The sequence below is a fragment of the Octodon degus genome, unplaced genomic scaffold (genome assembly GCF_000260255.1).
Source record: "Octodon degus isolate 3935 unplaced genomic scaffold, OctDeg1.0 scaffold00014, whole genome shotgun sequence".
Taxonomy (NCBI): domain Eukaryota; kingdom Metazoa; phylum Chordata; class Mammalia; order Rodentia; family Octodontidae; genus Octodon; species Octodon degus.
This window is the reverse complement of record NW_004524590.1, coordinates 11,866,822-11,881,888: the sequence shown is the minus strand read 5'-3', so window position 1 is coordinate 11,881,888 and position 15,067 is coordinate 11,866,822. Positions and strand designations below refer to the sequence as shown.

General features: G+C 52.6%; 1 protein-coding gene across 1 annotated transcript in view; it reads right to left on the bottom strand.

Annotated features, from left to right (window-relative positions):
• The window catches only part of En1 (engrailed homeobox 1), a 4,537-nt gene extending 4,392 nt beyond the window's left edge, over window positions 1-145 (bottom strand). Inside the window, exon 1 of the mRNA XM_023709800.1 lies at window positions 1-145. This exon is cut by the window's left edge and continues 735 nt beyond it. Coding sequence (XP_023565568.1) covers window positions 1-145 — 145 coding nt within the window.
• Between the last annotated feature and the right edge of the window lie 14,922 nt (window positions 146-15,067).

The window sequence follows — 15,067 nt, the reverse complement described above, 5'->3', positions numbered from 1 at the left end:
CGGGCACGCTGTCTCCATCGCTCCCGCTGCTGCCGCTGGCGCCGGGACTGAGGCTCAGGCTGAGGCCGCCCGGGGCAGCCGCCGCTGCCGCCGCACCGAGGCCCGAGTCGCGCTGACTTTTAGGTTCCGGCTGCTGTTCTTCCATGCTCGGCCGCCCCGCCGCCCCGGCCGCCGCGCCGGCCCCCGCCCCCCCTGCCTCGCTCCCCACCCCACTTTGCCAGCGGCCCGTGGGGGTGCGCGGAGGAAGGAGGCAGGCGAAGCCTCGGCGGAGGCACGGGGCGGGTGGAGAAAAAAAAAGAAGCCCAGGCGTCTGGCCTGGATCGCTTGCTCTTATCGAGCAGATAGATCTCGCTGTCTCGCCCTCTCTCTAATTTGCAGACATCCAGATATGGAGACACTTGGCTATTTCTTTTTCTTTCTGCAACCAGATTCAATGATTTGTTTCAAATGGGGTGTAAGCCACAGCCAAAAAGAGGGAAAAAATGAAAAAAAAAAAAAAAAAAGAAAAAGAAAAAGAAAAAGAAAAAAGAAAAAGAAAGAAAGAAAAGAAAGAAATGAAGAAAAAAAGCTTCAAGAATGTTATTTTTTTTCTTAAGGGAAAAATAGTCTTTAAAGTCTAGCCATCTTCCTAGGCAGCAGCGTGGGGTTTGACTTCCCCAAGTGTTTAGCCCAGCTGTACCCTGAGCTCGAGGCTGGCAGCGCCTTTAATCGCCTTTGCTTTTTTTGCAGGGAGAGCGCGTCTCCGCCAGCGCCCGGCTGCCTTTTTTTTTTTTTTTTTTTTTTCCTCTCAAATCTCTGACAGCTCGGATCTTTGCACAAACTCTCTCGCTTAAAAAAAAAATCACCCAGGCACACTTTTTGCCTTCAAACCGGAAGCACGTGAGTCCGGGCCGCACGTGTGCGGGGCCAATGGCGAGCCACGACTCGCGCTGACACTCGGGGCTCGGCCCAATGGGCGCGCGCGGGACTTTGCGGATAAATAATCCGGGGGCGGCGGACGAGGGCGGAGAGGGGGTGCTGCGTCTGGGGCCTGGTGTGTCCTGCCCGCCCTCCCCCACCAGCAGTTATGCCCCTCCCCCTCCTGCAGGCTGGGACTGAGGAGGGGGCCGAAGAGATCCGGGAGGGGCGGATTTCGGGGTGTAGGCTGATAGAGAAGCAACTCCATAAACAACTTGTTGGAGAAATGCTGGATTATGGGTGCGTGCGCGCTGGACACCGGGTCAGGAGGCAGGAGCCTGGGTTCTGCACCCTGGTGTCTAAGAAATTCGGCCTTTTATTCTCTTCGTTGTTACTGCATTTATGAAGAATGAAAGCTTGTTATCACTGTTGGGGGGGGGGAAGATCAGGAGTTGATGATGGGAAATAGATGTGGAGTTGTTGACTTCTGGAAACTGTTTATTTTTCCCAAAGAATAGACGCGGAGGACCGCAGAGCCTCGCTAGCACTGCTGGCTTGTAAATCTCACGCTGGCTGCATACACTGCTTGCCCTTTGGAGGATGGGGTCTGCACCCATACTTATGTGGTGCTTTGCCCAAAAGAAATGCCCTGGAGCCATCCAGCCTGGCCTGCGGGGCGCAGAAGAGCTTTAGCTCCAGCCTCCAGGTTCTACCCTGGCTGCAGGAGTCGGAGTTGACTCAGTGTGGTTGAGTTGCGCCAGAAGGGCCAAGCCAGTCTGAACGTGGATGTGCGCAAGGCCTGGGATTTCGGTTCAGGGAGATCCCCGTGCCAAATGTCCTTACAAAGTAAAATAAAAAACACTGCATCTCAGTTGTTTGTCCCATCCAGGGGACGATGTGGACAGTGAATCTCCCCCATTTTGGGGGTAACTCAGTCTTCTGGGATTACTGTTGGCATTCTGGGTCCCTTTGGCTCCAGCCTTGTAAATTGTCTCCTACTTTTGGGAGGCTATGGTGCCGCCAGCCTTTCCCAAGCTGCCATCGGTTGGGCTGTTTTTTTGCTGTTTCCCACTCAAAGTGCCCAGCAATTTTCCATGGCCAGGGATGTGGAAGGGTTTGCCCGCGGCGATATTTTGGAGGTACAACTTCGGATAAAGCCCGCAATGTGGAGAAAGGCACCGGCAGACAAGGCCTTTTTGGGGATGATGTGGTGGAGCGCCAGGGCACACGCTCTTCCGGACCGTCGTCACTCCCTCATTGGGATGTCGGAGGAAGAATCTCTTCGGGAATATTGTATGTTTGGAACGTGGGAAATAATTCCTCTACCCCGTTTAAAAAAAAAAAAAAAAGAAAAAAGAAAAAGAGGGTTAGGTTAGAAAGAGCACACAATCAAAACCGCAACAAGCTGAACTACCTGCTTGCTGCATCTTGGGGTCAGCCGAAGGTCCCCAGATTTCCCGAGTAGCGTTCCTGACCAGACTTGCGCGCAGGGGCCTGGTGTGTAGAATCACTGCCCGGTCGGCTGCGCTGGCCTCCTCAACTTTCCCGAGCCATCACGAACCCCACCTAGGGAGCCTCCTGGCTCTCCTTCTGCCCCACACCCAAGGGCTCCCCAAATTCTTCAGGTGCCCCTACTCCTTGAAATGGGGGTGGGTTTTTATTTATATTTAAGTTCGCAAAATTGAAATCTTTATCCCGCAAGAGAGCGTGGGTACTTAATTAAATTCTAATTAGGACACTATCAATATCCTATTTAGCCGCGTAGCTTTTGTGCACCGCGGTCCCTTTCAGCGCCGTAAATAGGGTCTCGACGCCTTATCTCGCCTGCAGGAGACGCCTCGAGAAGGGCTGCGGAAGATAATTTATAGGTTTTAATTACTCTTCATTCCGCCTGATCAGCTTGGCGTTCATCACAGGCCTGTGAATAAAACCCTGGTCAAAAGCTCTGTCACATCGCGCTGGCAAGACGCTTAATCAAAGTGAGCGGCCCCGCGCGCCGCGCGGCCCGGCTCCTCCACGTAATTTCCAGCCAGCTGATAAAGCCAGCTGAATAATGCGGCGGCCCTTTGGAGACACCATTTACAGAAATGACTTTATTGACGGCTTAACGTCGGTAATTCATTTTACCTTTCATGTAGTGGAGCCCGGATTTGTTACAGTAATGGGATGATAAATGCACCCGCGGCCCGCGAGCTCGGCCTGGATTAGGCGGCGCTGCGCGCGCGCTCCCGCTTGTCCCCCACCTCCTCTAGACGCAGCCAGGGCCAACGCTCCGAACCCGCTCCTCCTGCCCTCCACAACCCCCACCCGGGCCCTGTGCCTTCCTCTCCTTCCTGAAATTGAGCAAACTAGCGGGAACTCTCTGTGAGTGCACAGACACCTGGGTAGTCTTGCAGCGAGGTGTGTGCGTTGAGCAAATGTAGGTGGAGGCCGATGCTTAAGGGTCCTGGGGACTGAGCCAGAGCTGCGCTTGGGAAGGCGAAACTTCCAGCAGGGCGAGCCTGTGGTCCGAGGACGTGGGTAAAAGGGTTTGGTGTGTGCGGGTGTACAGATGTGGTTACCCTTCCCAGGCACTCCTGTGTCCTTGGCATTTATGAAATTTCTTCCACCTTGATAGATGCCCAGGCCAGGATGGCAGACAGGTGAGCTTAGTGGAATCAGAGAAAGGAATCTGCCAAAATGGAATACAGCCTTTTTCTGTAAATGCCATCTGCTCCTGGGCCAAAGGTATGGAAGGGGGTGGCAGTATAGGATTCTGGGGCCTTGCATTTCTGAGGACAGCAGTGGCCTGTGGAAGAGGCCCTACAGAAGACAGAGGAGTGGGCCATGTCTCTGCAATAGTTTTCTTGTCCCCAAGTTTTCCTTCTATATCCCACTCCGATAAAAGTAGAAACAGATGTGAAAGAAAAAAAGAAAGACTTCATTTTGCTCCAAACATTAAAAGGAAGGGGGGAAGCCCTTGAACCCTCTACTTGAAGATAGATGGGGACCAAAGACACTTTCAATGGTGGGCAGTAAGGAGGATAAGGAGCAGCAACCCCACCCTCTGGCCCTCCTATCCCAGGTCTTCTTCCATTCTTTGAGGGTAAGCAGGAGCTTCCAGTTAAGAAAAGATACCTTGGGAAACAGAGCAGCAGTGCCTGTGTAGAGGATCCTCTAATAGGAAGACAGGAGATTGTGTTTTCTAAGCATGAAAATGGAAGAATTACATCTTTTTCCTGCTCTTTCCTAATCTTGCCAAAACCACTTAGTGATGTTGGTGAGTGATTTGTGGCTGTGGAACCAAGGGCTTGCATTGATTTGTGTTTGCTTGTGTAGGTGAGAGCCACACAGAGAAAAGAAGGGCACAAAAGCATCATTTGTATGAGAGAGAGAGAGAGAGAGAGAGAGAGAGAGAGAGAGAGAGAGAGAGAGAGAAGGAGAGAGACAGACAGACAGACAGACAGACAGACAGACAGAGACAGGACACTCTGGTGTGTGCAGATAGGAGTATGCACACCCAAGTCAGTCCTACCATCAGAGAGACAAAAATGTATTATTGAATTCTGTTGTGTGCTGTTCAGAAAGGGGACTCTCCACTGCCCTGTTTCCACAGAATTTTGGATTTCTCTCAGGGAGGGACAAATGCCTGGGTTCTCTGTGCATCCTCTCTTTAGAGAATGAGGAGGAGAGGTGTAAAAACCTCACAGCCCAGCCAGACATGCGCTGGCTGGGCCTGGAGCAGGAGCGGGAGCGTGTTGCATGCATACAGTGGTAATCGCATTTCGAGTGTAGATCAGATGGCAGTGGGGCCTTGTGGTGCGGGACATGAATGAGTTGTCGCAACACAATAGCATGCAGCCTTCCTACGGGGACTGGGTGACCAGCGGTTTTGTTGGGAGTGAATGCGAGGAGATTTCTGCTACAAGTGCCGCGGTATTATTATGAGCCGGAAGGTCAGACTATACATCGCAGGTCCCCAAAGCCTATAGACCTTGGGAAATGTGGGGCCTCGAGCCACGTCATTATACCTGACAGTCCTTTCAATAGACTAATTCAATTAACACTGGGGGTTTTGGTCTTCATTTGGAGGCTGCAATGGTGTGGGGATGGGTGGGTGCTAGGGGATTCCTTAGGTATTAGGGATCCTGAGCAATTGTACCCAATCTCGGTGCACAACTGGGGAGATCCTTGAAGGAAAAAAAAAGCCTGTGTGGGGAGAGAAGTGTGTGGGAGGCAAACCTTAAGGAAACAATTGCTTTAACTCTCGAAATTGGGATGCCAGCTTTGTTTGTAAAGGCCCCAGAAGAGTCCTGGGCGTAGCTAGGGATGCACAGAAAAATTTCTTTCCTTCATTCCTTTTTTTCCCCTGTATGTATGAAATACACACATAAATGTCCATGTTCCCGGAATGCCCGGGAAAAAGCCTCTGGATTGTCACAATGGGGGAATTTCTAGTTTCGGATTTAGGGCCCCATAGTCCAATCTTTGCTACTTTCTTACTAGTACCTGAAAGACCCGTCCACAGCACCAATCTTTTTGTTCTAAACCCCCACCCACTCTCTCACACCCACCACACCAAGATGTACAGGGATCTTTCTTTTTGAGGGTTGGGGAAAAATTCTTCATGATTTCCGTAATTTCACTCGCAAGGGGTTCTCCCGGCTAGCCGCAGCGTTACTGAGCCGGCAAAGTGCTCACCACGGTCCTGGTGTGGAAGATCCCAAGGTAAAACCCCCTGCCCTTGTGGTTCGTGGGGTTCTTAGGGAATCTGAGTTGCAAGGGGATGGAACGAGGAGAGGTGCAGGACTACTGGCTAGGCTTGCCAGAAAGAGTCCACATGGGTCCTTCTGTAACCTTAAGGGTCTGAGAGCTCACTGTCATAAAGCCAGGAGACAGCACACATTTCTCAGCAAATTCCGAGGTTTTCTTAAATCGCTGAACCTAACACAGACCTTAGAACCCAAACTTTATTTGGGGTTCAACCCTTTGCCCTTCTCCCCAGAAAAAGAATCCAGAGCCAATTTAGCATCTACTGAGCTCAAATTATCTTCTCTCCTTTATTTCGGTTTTCTCCCTCTCCCGGTCCCTCCACTCTCCCAATGTTCCCGGGAGCTGGCGCTTCCAGACCGAGAGGGCCCCTTGCCCACCCGAGTCCCCACCTGTCCGAGTGGCTGCTCCCGCCTCGATCCAGCTCGGCGCGGTTCGGGTCCTACAGACTGGCTTGGAGTGAGTGCGCCGGTGGGCGCTAGTGAGGAGCGAGTGAGGAGGGGCTAGCGCGGCTTCCGGGCTCTGCAGCCCCCACCTCTCGGCTCGTCCATGCTCCCCGGGAGGTCCAAACCCCACTCCAAAGTTGGAGACAGAAAAAAGAATCGAGAGAAAAATAAGAAAACAGTAATTCCAGTCCTTTACAAGGGGACAACCCTGTGGTTCCAAAAACCGTGTTGGTTTTGCTTTCTCTGAGATTAACTGACCCCCTCCTTCCCTTTCCTCCTTTAGGGGTGGGTTCGGGTTGTCGGGGCTCTCCTCCCACTGACCCCTGAGAAGCAGGCCAAGTCCGCTCGCCTGACTCGGCGCGGGGCTAGAAGCCAGCTAGCGCCTTTCCCGCCTCCCTCCCAGCTAGCCCCTAAGCGCGGTCTGGTCGCTTCTCCGTCACCCTCCGGGAAAGTATCCTTGGGAATCGAATCCCCCGGAAGTTTCCAGAAAACAGAAAACTCCCGTTGCAGTCCGGATCTGTGTAGTGACTCGGGGGTGGGTTGGGGGGCTGGCTGGGTGAGGTGAAAGGAAAAAGTTTAGTGTGGAAGGTGGGGTGGACCGGGAAGGGACGCTCCAGAAGACTGAGAGTTGAGCCGAAAAGAGCCAGAGGAACTATTTGCTTCCCCATCCTGCCCACCTCCTCCCCCCTAGCTGATCGGACTCGGGCGGCGATGGGGGTGGGGTGGGGTCACTGCAAAGCCCAAGCCTTCCAGGGCCAGCTTCCCTGACTGCCTGTTCCCGCAGAATGCGGGGTGGGGGGCCGGTGTGCCGCCCCGCGCGTGCGTACTTGTAAGTGACCCTGTGCTTGAAAGGCTCCGGGATGTGTGTGCACCAAGACTGGGGCGCTGTTGTGTGTGTGTATGTGTGTGTGTGTGTGTGTGTGTGTGTGTGTGTGTGTGTGTGTGTGCTCCTAATCCTCTCGTGGTTGCGAAGCCGTGTGCATCTGTGGAAGTGCGTTTGCACAAGCTCCACACCGCTGTATGCCGGTGCGTAACCAGAGGTGTAATTCCCCGCGTGTGCAAGCTAGGAAAGGGACAGCAATTCCCTGTAACTGGGGTTTTGGAAATGTGTGAGGTCACATGGATCCGAAAGTTCTGGCCCTAATCAACGAACTGCTGGAGGTCTAATTTGTATCCCTCTTAACCCTCTCCAAACCCATCATTTAGCCGGGCAGGTTTGTTTGGCTTTTCCCTGATACACACCTTAGCCACTTAGTCTTGGGAGCCAAGAGGGTGCGCAACACGCGCCAAAGTCAAGATCAAAGGGACCTCCTCGCGGAGATCAAGCGCCCGCTGCACAGATGAGGCAACTGAGACTCGCGGAGGGGAAGAGTCCGGGTCACGATCTCACAGAAGCCGCCTTTGACTTCCGGGCTCGCCAAACCCGACTCTGCAGCCGGGGGCCGGGAGTGTAGTTTTGTCTCGGGCCTACGTCCTGGGCAGGGGTACGGAGGATGGTGGCCTCTTCCACGGTCCAGGTCCAGTTCCACCGTTTAGCCCCTAATAAGAGTTACTCGCTTCCCTGTGTGTGTGGAGGGAAAGGGGGACAACCTCTTGGGGAGAACACTCCCTTCTAGGCGGGATGCAGTGAGTCCCTGAGGAACCCCTCTCAGGCCAGTAGCTTCCCTTTGACCAGCCCGAACTTTCCCGCCCGCGGAGGAGCGAGTCGGGGAGAGGAAGTCGGCCTCACTTCCTGGGAGCCCGCGCGCTAGGCTGGTGGCGGAAAACCGGCCCCAGGCCCATTCTAGGCACGTCCCCCCTCCCCCGAAGACGTCCGCCCCAAAATTGTTATGCAAAGAAGTCAAGTATGTGCTCTTCCAGCGATCAAAGCGGCAAAGCCAAATATTGGAGGAGAAGTCAATAATGAATGAACAGATTAAGAAACCCATCTCTGGGACAATTATCGGCGCAATTGAAAAAGCGCCCTTTTTCCCTTAGCCTCCCTCCCCCATAAATAAAGGGGAAAAAGGAAGAAGGATGGGGGCTGGGGCTGGCAGCCAAGAATAGCAGCAAGGGAGAGTGTGTGAAAGGCTGGGTGCAAGTTTGCTGGGGGAGATAATGCCTCCCAGAGGTGACCGCAGTGGGGCCCCTGCTTTCTCTGGCCAAGCGGGTGGAGCCTTGCCTTCTGCACCCCATGCTCACTGGCTGCTTAAAATACTGAATGGGAGTTCTCACCAAGCTAGAACTGGAGGTTTCTAGGGTCTTCAACTTCACTTTGGCCTCCAGCAGGCGTCCCCAGGCGAACCCTTTCCTATCTCCTTTCTTTTGAGACAGGAACCGAAGCTGGCGGGTAGGGTAGAGAGCAGGGTCGGAGGGGCACCCGCTGATCCCTGACTGGTTTGCCTGTGGAGCAAGCGCCACCTGCCGGTAATTTTGGCGAACTGCGCCGGCGTGGTGCCCTCAGTAGGTAGCAGACGTCGAGCTAGGAGGCTCGCTTGAAGCCCTGCGGGGTGTAGGAGCAGGGGCACATCCGGCTTCCTTCAGACAGTTTACACCTGAAAGGGGAGAGACGACAGGGTCCCCAGAAAAAAAAAAAAGGTCCTTCTTGGGAAACTCCGCATCTCGAGAGAGCTAACGCAAAGCGAAGTCCTGAGGGGCTGTGCGCGGTGCGATTCCCAAGCAGGGAATCCCTCGGTGGGGTAGGAGCCATCAACGAGATTCTCTTGCCCCCTGCTTGCTCTGCGTGCGACCTAAGAGAGGTCGGAGCTCTCTCGGAGCCTCACGTTCCTTCCCTGTAACACAGGGCGTCGATTTGCCTTGCGTCACCCCAGTTCCGACTCCGAATCTAACGCAGCTCTAAGTGGTTGGTGTCCACAGACACCCTGGTCCTGGATTTCCCTTTCGAGTCCTTCCAGCTCCTGGGCTTGTATCCCGTGGGTGTCCTGTGTCACGCGTATTTAATATGTAGACCCTTCTATCAGATCACCACTAGCTTTCTTGAGCATTTTATTTGGGTGGAGTTAGAACGTTTCCTGGCCCAAATTCTTCTGAGTGATCATTAATTTAAAACTTTTTTAAAAATAAGAAAATCAGAAAAACAAGACAACTTAGTTCACTTTGCAGTGCAGACTACGGGGAGGATCCCCGAGGTGAGGACAGCAGGGATGTATTTATTGGTAGAAGGCTTGGCCCCAAGCCCCGCGAGGGCAGCGGTCACTGTCAAGAGAGAGAACCCAGAGGAGGCCGAAGGCCAGAAGGACCACCGTGAGCTCCTGGCAGGGTTAGGTAGGGTGTGGCGGCCCCAGGCACTCGAGGCTACCTGCCAGACCCCGTCAGAAGATGCAAGCGTTGAGACCCGGGCAGGGCAGCGGGGACCCCAGCCCCTTCTCTCGACTTTTCCCGAAGTTACTACAGCGCCTGCAACCCGGGAGGCACGTTTGGCAGTATGTTCAGTTACCAGGGGATCACGATTAACCTCTGCTCACAGTTTCGAGTTTGCCAAGCTCCACAGAGACATTTTCTTCAGGGTCTGGGCCCTAAGTCAGGGGCGCCACTCAGGCACCAGAATGCCGCGCAGGACAGCGCTCAAGGTCCTGGGCCTCCCCGAAGACTCCAGATTCCTGCCTGCTCCTTCGGAGCAGCAAGGCCCTGCACTTTTGTTTTTGTGAAGAAGTCGCTTCTAGCCCTCCCATCTTCGAATTGGGGAGTCGTTCTGGGACCCCGTGGGGACTGCCCAGAGGTGGTGAATTTTTGCGTTATGGAGCAGGTGCCAGCTTGGGACTCGGCTACGGAAAGACCAAGGATTCGGGGAACAGCTTCTGGTCCCTTGTTCAGCTCCTACCCGAGGGTTGGTGGGTACCTTAAGTGCAACCCACGATTTTCCCGAGAGCCTGGCTCCCAGTAGCTGTCTCGGGTTTGAGGGGTGCGCGCTCTCCATTTAGGACACCAAGGCTTTCCAGACCCCAAGCCTGGACAGAGCCTCCACTTTGCGCCCTCCCCTGGTCCAGGTCTTACAGGCGGGCTCCAGGTCGCGGCCTAACACTGGAGCGCGTGGAACTGGAGAGCCCGGAGGGGGCGTTTGAGCTGATGAGGGTAACTGCGGGGCATCAGCCCACCGGCCCAGGAGCACCTGGCACTCTGTAAGCACGCCCGGACTTCGCCCCTGACCCTTACCCCCGCTGACTCCCTTAGGCAGGCTAGATCGCTCTTAGACAGACCCAGGCCTGAAGATCCAAGGTAAAGAGGCGAAGCCCGGGGAACTCCGGCTGCACCGCGAAGCCCTGGGCGGCTCCGGCTTGCTTCTAACTTCCGCGGCGGGACAAACTGAAAACAAGAGACACAGTCAGTCATACTCCACGTCATTTCCACATTTCACTCAGATCTTGCTGAGCTGTAAAAGAACGATGAAAAGATGGGAAGAGAGAGAGGGGGGAATAGAAAGAGAAAGGAAGGGATATATACAGAGAGACTGAGTGTATGTCTCCTCCTTCTGAGGTCACCTCCTCCTTCGGGCTACTGCCTCCTGATGTCCTGTGTAGGTCAGAGGCTTGCTGTGGGCCCCCAAACTGAAGGCAGCACCTGGGTTAGCATATATCATCTTTACAGAAATCGGTTTAGCAATAGCCTCTTCATCTTACAAAAGATGGAAACTGAGGCTGGACTGCTAAGCTGATCAATGGCATGGCTGTAGCAAGTGGGAAATGAACTGAGTCTGCCCTCAGCTCCTGGAGCGCCAAAGAAGGACCAGTTCCCTCTGGAGACACCAGAAGTCATCCTGCACCTGAGTGAGGAGTGGGCACTGAGGATGAGGGTTCCCATCCCCACACCAGACCGCTAGCGTCTTTCTGCAGCCTGGGTCAGGGAGCCTTCTGCCTGCGCTTCTGGGCTCCCTCCTCACAGGTGAACACCTCCTTAATGAGATCCCAGCCCAGAGAAGTCCCCTGCCCACACAGAGACAAAAATCCAGAGCTAGGCTGATCAGGGAGCCGGGCTTCCCATTCCATCAGCCAAACCCGACTCTGCAGCCAGGGGCCGGGAGAGCAGTTGGAAGGCCCCTTGATCACACCTTCCACTTGCTTTCTTCTGGCTCACAGCTCAGTGACCCTGAAAGGACAGATCACTGATTCAGGCTCAGTGGGTTTCACTGGAAGGCAAGGGGAAGAAAGGTTCCCTGGACAGGCTCCAGGACCAAGACCCTGGGTCCAGCACCCCGATGCTTCCTGTGACTGGTGTTCCACTGTGGACAGACTGCCAGGCTGCTATTTCAAGACTTGCTCTGGCCACCAGGCAAGTCCCTTGGCTCTGTGTGTGTGTGTGTGTGTGTGTGTGTGTGTGTGTGTGTGTCCCGAAACTCTCCTCCTACAGAAGAATGAGGCCACCTCCCTAGATCTGAGTCTCACCTCCCAGGTATGGGAGCTTCTGAGCCACAGTGGACGCCTGTTCCCCTCACACACACACACAGTTGTCCCCTAGGGCAGTTGTCTCCCCAGGGCTGCTGCTTCCCAGGGGAACCTTTGATGCCTTGAAGCTTTGGAGCTGTATTTGACAGGAAACTTTTCTAGAGAGGTCTAGAAAGAGCATGACAGTAGCAGCATTCCTAAAAGAGTGACCTTGAACTTTTTCTCAAAGGTATCTGGACCAGGAGCCAGAAAGCAGCAGGGAAGGGACTCACCCCTCTCCATACCAGGAGGTGCAGGCACTTTCCCAGCGGGGCACTGGAGTCTGAGGTACACATCTTCTACATGGGGTGCTGCAGGGTGTGTGAATTACCACAGCCACTTCATCAGAAAGAATTGAGGTGAAGAGATCACATGGAACCCTCCCCCCATGAACCTTTAGCATTTAGCTGTCTCCTGTCAGTCTCCCCAGCTTTCAAGTGCGGACTGGACAAGGATGTTGCAAGGAAAAACTAATTAAATGGCAGCACAGTGCTTTGGAAATATTAAGTGTCATGTAAATGCCTAATGCTAATAATAATCTTGATGGTGGTAATTATGTTCCAAGGAACACATTCCCAGACAGCCCAGCACAGAGCCGGAATGGGTGCTGCCTGTCTAGGAGCAGCCAGGGAACATCCACCCTTTTCTGCTGCTGAGCTGAGGTCAGCTCTGCAGGGCCTGCAGAGGTGGTGCTGCGGGCCACACCCCCTCACCTCAAAGGCCACACCCATCGCCTCAAAGGCCACACCCCCTCTCCTCAAATGCCACATGGGCTGTATCTTGACTGGAGAGTCCTTAAACCAATCATTGTAGCCTCTGATTCTGGAGACCATCGCCTATAGAGCCAGAAAAACAATATCTGCACCCCCAGGATGGAGGGGAGGACCACAGATGGGGGTGTGGAGAGAGGAGCGACTTAGGGAGACAGCAACGGTGGAGGGGGGTCAGTCAGTGTAAGATCTGCCGTAGCAGCTCATGGCTCATTTCCTGAGCAAAGCTGCTTGACCAGGACGTGGGTTCAAAGCTCACGGCTCTTATGTTGTTCTGCTTTGACCTATTTATGGAGCTTTCAGAATCTGCTTCTAGTCTTCAGATTTGGCCAAAGGTGGTTGAGAATATTTTCACTGTATTAGCTGCTCTCAGAAAGTCACATTCAAAGTGCTCGCTAGACAAAGGGTGAAAAGCGAGAGAGAGAGAGAGGATGCAGGCTTGGTTATGCCCTGAGTTCTCTGGCCCAGCCGGCTTTCTGCTCCTCCTCTCTGGAGGCGCTGGGCCCCGTGGTCACGTGCTCCGTCTGCAGCATCTGTCCTGAATAGAGGAAGAAAGACTGTGAAGAGCCAGTCCCCAGGGCGTGAGCAGAAGAGCCTGGGGAGAAGAAGGGACAGACTCGGAGGATAGTGGTGGCACACTGGGGGACAGCTGGGCAGGACAGTCTGTCTCTGCTGTAGTCTATCTGCCCGTGCCAGGTGCCTGCTAGGCTGTGGTCACCTCCTGCCCGGGCTTATCCTCCCCTTTGTGAGTGTGCTGTTGGCAACCATGTTCATGTGTGGTCTGACCCCCATGAGCTTAGTTAGAATCACCTCTGAGCTGCTCCACCTGCCTTAGCCCTCCATATTTAAAGAGAAGGACGCTTCAAGCCTGTCTTAGGGGAATGTATCCCTTACTCTCCTCTTTCTCTGATCTCTTGATGGAAGAAGCAAGGGGTTCTCTGATCTTTAACGTTTTTGTTCTGGTTTAGTGAAACACCAGCCTTCCCTGGGACTTTGAGTTCCTTAGATGGCAATTCCCTGCCTATGTCAGATCCCTCTCCCACCAGCCCTCTCCTCTGAAGCCTCCCTGCTGTTGCTGGACTTCAAATTTGGGGCCCAGTGAAAGCTTTGAGGGCAGTAGATTCCAGTAACTCACTTTGAGGCTTTTGGAGATTTCCACCCAGCAGCCAATGGGCCTTTGGGGACTTTACAGTTACCTCTTGTGCTTTAAGAGACTCCTCCTTTAACTTCTCCGATTTGACTTCTTAGAGATGAAGTGACAAATTTGAGTTTCCTCTCCTCCCCTTTCATTTTGACTTTCCCAGTTTGCTTCCAGATTCTGGTCTTCTCCCCTGTGGCGATGTCCCTCCTCATTTGGGAAAAGTGCAACCAAGTTTTTAAAACATTAAAATGAAGCACATTCTTGTCTATGTTCATCTTTGGAAACAAAGTACAACACATTGTTTGGTTTAAGTTAGACATCAATAACTCAAAAACACCTACTCTGGTGTCTCTTCAGATTGTACACATTTTTCAACTTTTATTAAAATTTTCTGGGAAAGTCTGGTGTGGTGGTGGTTCACACTTGTAATCCCAGCACTGAGGAAGGCTGAGGAATGAGGATTGTAAATTCCAGTCCTACCTGGGCAATTTATCAAGAATTTGTCTCAAAATAAAAATAAAAAGTTTTGTATATGTAGCTCAGTGGTAGAGCACTAGTGGGTTTCATTCACAGTACCACAAAAACAAAACAAAGCAAAGCACAACAAACAAAAACTCATCTTCTTTTCAAAGTGACACCTTTGTTTCTATAATAATAGGGATTGAACCCAAGGCCTTTTACATGCTAGACGTGTTCTACTACTGAGCTATATCCCCAGCTCTTTAAAAAAATATTTTGTGGTAAATCTTATTAAGTTGCCTAGGCTGATCTTGAACTTGTGCCCCTCCTGCTAACGTGTGCCACCATGCCGGATGAAGGGCAAAACCTTTCAAATATCATACAGAAACAGATGGTTTCTCTGGTAATTCTTTAAGATTTCTAAGTAAGAATGTTATACTAGAAACTTTGGGATTTAGGCTAAGTGAGATTTTATGGTTGCCTTTTGCCTGCAGGGTTACAGGATATGAGATCAGACACCACACACACACACACACACACACACACACACACACACACTCCATGCATTTATGGTTGAAAGGAATTGTGGAGTTTGCCACTGCATTCTCTCCTGTCCAAATACAGGCTTTGCTTTTCATTTCTTGTTCATGATGAGAAACTTCGGCTTATGGCATCCCTCATTTGGATGGCAGTTGGGAAAGTTGTAGCCCAGAAATGTATGTGGCGTATTCAAGCACACAACACCTGTTGAAAGCTCATAGCATTCCTGTTGGTGACAAGAGGAATGGTGTGCTAACTAGTGTTCTTTGTGCCAGGCTATCTACTTCCCGTTTCTTCTAATAAGAAGGAAAATCCACACACAAATACCGCAGCTCAAAAAAATATTCTTCTCCTTCTCAAACACCCCAGTATCATCAGCAACTTCACAGGGTGCAGGTGGCTTCCATGGAGATTACACAGGTGCACATCGGGGACAATGGGCCAGTGGCTGAAAATGTCCATTCTGCACCCCTGGCTGATGTTCTGGGTGGAAGCTACAGCCCAGTAATTTCCCAGCAGAAATGGCCACGGTGGGTTACGACCCCTGCTGGACAGTGACGGCATTACCATGGCTACTGTCTGGAACTTTCAAACTTTAACCTGCTGAATCTAAGGTTCTTGCTACATTATGAAGGATGTGTTTCCAAG